At 52.8% G+C, this 4,405-nt stretch overlaps 1 protein-coding gene across 1 annotated transcript; it reads left to right on the top strand.

The window, feature by feature from the left end:
• The first annotated feature begins 1,234 nt into the window (after window positions 1-1,234).
• LOC125540336 (uncharacterized) lies at window positions 1,235-4,127 on the top strand. The gene is made up of 2 exons (XM_048703946.2): window positions 1,235-2,294; window positions 3,133-4,127. Exons 1-2 carry the CDS (start codon window positions 1,475-1,477, stop codon window positions 3,813-3,815), a joined length of 1,503 nt encoding a protein of 500 aa, XP_048559903.2. The 5' UTR covers window positions 1,235-1,474; the 3' UTR covers window positions 3,816-4,127.
• Window positions 4,128-4,405: the final 278 nt, after the last annotated feature.

The following is a 4,405-nucleotide window of genomic DNA, read 5'->3' as shown; positions in this document are numbered from 1 at the left end:
AGCTTTACCCAAGTTTGTTTCTCAAATGGATTTATTTAGCACTAGGACAAGCTTTTTCGAACGGAGAGAGTAAAAAGTAAGCCGCCCTATATGAAATAGTACACAACAAGAAAATGTGCTAAGTTTTCATTAGGCGGTCCAAAATAATTTATGCAAGTAAGTTTAGGCATGTTAGACGAAAATTGTGTCACGAACTATGGTAAAATTAGCTTCCAACCAAAGAGGTCCCAAAGTGAGTGTAAGAATAGTTTATTTTTTCTTCTTGTGAAGAAACAAAATTAGGCCAAGATCGAGCAGTGTGAGTTACTAAGTGGGACGCATGACATCCAATGAGGATGAAGGATAGGGCCCATTGCTGGTAGGGGTTAATTCCATTCCAAGGAGGAACACCCCCGACTCCTCACTGTCCCACCTGCGCTGCATCAAGCCAAGACTCACAAAGACCAACACAATGCAATGCAATGCAATGCAATGCAATGGCGCCCACAGCACACACACACGCTGACCCACCTTCGTGCCGTACATGCGAGCCCATAACCCGCAGGCCACACTCACACACAGCCATAGAAACGCTCTCTGTCATCCATTTATCCTTTGCAGCAGACCCATGGACATGCATGCATGATGCAGGCCGGCTAGCTGCAACAAACCACCACCAGCACTGCCACTAGATGCACAATCTATCAACCAGTCAGCCAATATGCTACTAGTACACTCAGACAGTACACAGTAGCATGTACGTAGTATATGTCAGTAGGTCGACCTACGTGTTGGGTGCTGTCCTCGCCTAACAACAAAATACACATGGACGGTAGTATACCAAACTTAAAACAGATGCATTTGGACGTACATAATCATGAGGAATATATATGTTCTCTGCTTGGATGACATGATAGTATCTTCTGCAGATTGGCGCATGTGCATCCGGTTCAGAGCCATGGCCAGTAATCTAAACAGGCAGCAGCACGCTCGTGGGCTGTTCCATTCTTTAACTGCAAGGCTCGATGGAGGAAGGAGATGAATTCCAGGTCCCAAACGTACGAAATCCAGTAAACAAAACCAAGCCCAAAACCTGCTTGATTATGAGTTATGAGTTATGACGCAATGCATTTTTGTTAGGGTTAAGCGTGATTATGCACATGACACAGTGCCATGTACACGCATGTAAGAAAGAATAGTTAATTGGCTCACCGTCCGGTCCGGCCCCTTTCTTCCTCCTCCCTCCCTCCCTCCCTCCCCCACAAAGCATAAAGCACGAGCAGTAGCCGGCCACTTTGGCCAGCCATCAGAGCTACTACTGAGCTAGCTAGCAGTAGCAGCCATCATCCATCCCATCCCAGCACCATCATATCACTCTGCTCACACTCACGCTCACACCTGAATCTCATCTGCCTACACAACAAATCCAAGCTAGCCAACAAGTTTACCAGCTTCTGTCTCAAAGAGCTCACTTCATTCACAGGGCGGCAAGGCAATGGTGGAACCGAGCAGATCAGCCGGTGCCAAGAGCTCCACCACCACCACAACCGTGAGGAAGAAGAAGCTGACGGCAACATCACCAGCCACCCCCAAGCCGGATAAGGAGAAGCCGGCGGATCAGGGCGGCAAGAAGCAGCAGAGCAGCCATGGCAGCTCTGCAACTGCTGCGGCTGCGGACAGCCCTTCCTACAGGCTGGCTCTCAGGAGCCTCTTCTCCTGCCGGAACAGCCACGCGGCGCAGCACCAGCAGCACAACCAGCGCGCCGCTCAACCGCAGCCGGCGCCGGCGCCGGCAGATGACGCCTCTAGCAGGAGGTGCAAGAAGAAGTCCAAGAAGCAGACGCAGCTCGGCTGCTCCGCCTCCATCTGCAAGCTCCGGGACGCCAGCCCCCGCCGGGTCACGCTGCACCGCCCGCCCGCCGAGGAGGAGCCGCCCTCCGGCGCCGCGACCGGAGCAGGCGAGCCGTGCAAGCGCCGGGCGTCGGTGAGCGGTGCCGGCGAGCGGCGGGTGAAGAAGCCCCTGCAGCAGCCGCAGCAGGGGCAGGGACAGAACGAGGCGGCGGGCGCCGTGGTGGTGGGCTCGTCGTCGAGGCACTGGGGGTCTTCCACGGCGTCCTCGTCCTCGTCCACGGCTGGCGGCGGCGGGTCGTCGTTCCGACTGCGCAGGCTGTCCGGGTGCTACGAGTGCCACATGGTGGTGGACCCCGCCGGCGGGGGCACCTCCATGCGCGCCGCCATCTTCCCCTGCCCCGACTGCGGCGACGTCTTCGTCCGCGCCGAGAGCCTCCACCTCCACCAGGCCACCCGCCACGCAGGTACACTTGAGCACATCACTGTTGCTTTGCTCCCGCCATTACAGTGACCAATCTTGCTTCTCTCCTGCCCCGATTCTTCTGCTATCCTACCTACCTAGCTACTGTTACTCTGTTAGTAGAACAGAACACAGCGTCTCCTGTTAAAGTGTTGTCTTAGATTTTATTTGTAGTGCATTTCTAATGGCACAACGATTAGTTACATAGTACATCGAATCCAATGTTTATGGGTGCACCTAGCTAGTACTGCTCTGCTTAGCTGAAACTTTTATTTTTCTAGATGTGCTTAGCTGAAACTTTAGGAGTGAAGAGACTGGTGAAAGTGAGGCTTGCAATGGCATGCATGATGCATGATGTGTGCTTTAATTATTCCTGCTGCTTTTCATGATGGTGGTCTGGTCTCTAATCACTGTGCAAAGTGTCCCTGCAACAGTCATCTAGCTAGCTAGGATTATCTTATGCATTAACCCACTGTAGAGTGTTGACACACTTGCATTGCCTGAGAAGATTGATTGTTCCTGTCACCATGACATGACCAGGGCACAACATTATTTTTCCTTCCAAGTAAGTACAATTTGACCAGCCACAGGACCAGATCAGTTAGAAGATTGTTAGGCTTATCTATGAATTAATCCACTGTAGACACACATTAGAAGATTGTTCCTGCCATCATCACATCACATGAATGACATGGCCAATTCTCAACAGTTTATTTTCAAAGTACAATTTGACCATATTATGTACAGTAATTATATGACTTTTACTGTAATTATGTTTTTACTAGATGATTGGTTTAGTGGAGCTGATATAAGTGAGAGAAAAAAAATGGTGTTTTTGACAGTGTCTGAGCTGGGGCCGGAGGACACGAGCCGGAACATCATCGAGATCATCTTCCAGTCGAGCTGGCTCAAGAAGCAGAGCCCGGTGTGCGCCGTGGACCGCATCCTCAAGGTGCACAACGCGCCGGCCACCCTCGCCCGCTTCGAGGCCTACCGCGACGCCGTCAAGGCCAGGGCGCGCGGCCCGGGCGCCGGCCGCTGCACCGCCGACGGCAACGAGCTGCTCCGCTTTCACTGCGCCGCGCTCGCGTGCTCCCTCGGCGCGGGGGGCGCCACCCACCTCTGCGACGGCGCCGGCAACTCCTCCTGCGCCGCGTGTGGGATCGTTCGGGACGGGTTCAAGTTCAGGGCGCCCGGGGTCCGCACCATGGCCACCAGCGGGCGCGCGCACGACGATGCCGTGGCCGTGGGTGGGGAGGAGGGGGAGGGCGGCGGAGGAGAGCGGCGCAGGGCCATGCTCGTGTGCCGGGTCATCGCCGGCCGGGTGAAGCGCCGCTGCGAGGGCGCGGCGGAGACGGCGGGCAAGGAGGAGGCGGACGCGTCGCCGTCGGCGGATGCAGAAGCAGAGGAGGAGGAGTATGACTCGGTGGCGGGGACGGCGGGGGTGTACTCGAGCCTGGACGAGCTGGAGGTGTTCAACCCAACGGCCATTCTCCCCTGCTTTGTCGTCGTCTACAAGGCTTGACTGATGAGTGATGACTGATCATCTCGGCGATCCTTCTTCCCACTGATTAATTCCTAGCTTCCTGGGCTCAGGGAATTTACTAATCAATTCCTTTCACGTCGACCTAATTAGTTTGTTGCCTTTTCAGTTTAGTGGTAGTCATGTTGCATAGTATCTTAATTAGTTTGTATGATCAGCAGCACTAGTGTCAATTCATCTTTGTATGATCAAATGGCAATGATCAATTGATCAGATGTTACTTGAGACTGAATTTTTCCGACATTTGCCCATATTCAGAATGCTCCCAAGAATAGACTTCAGTTTAGCCAACAATCTCCACTTCAACTTGAGTATACGTATACAAGGCTGGGACATGAAGAACTTTGTGAGTGCAGCTTAAACAGCTCGTGTGCCGCTTCATGAATCACTTCCTTTCTCAAGTTCAGAGCCTAACTGTGCTGTCCCCGCAGGCATGACAGGCTACCCAAGATTTCTGACATGATAAACAGCAATGAATGGTATCATTTCTCTTCAGAAAGAAGGCAATTTAGGGCATCTCTCCAATAGTTGTAAGATAGTTGTTGGTAGACTTTGCCACATAGGATTTTTGA

This window comes from Triticum urartu, chromosome 2A, assembly GCF_056163025.1.
Source record: "Triticum urartu cultivar PI428250 chromosome 2A, HENAU_Tu73, whole genome shotgun sequence".
Taxonomy (NCBI): domain Eukaryota; kingdom Viridiplantae; phylum Streptophyta; class Magnoliopsida; order Poales; family Poaceae; genus Triticum; species Triticum urartu.
Note: the sequence above shows the minus strand (reverse complement) of the source record. Positions and strands in the feature narration are given on the sequence as shown.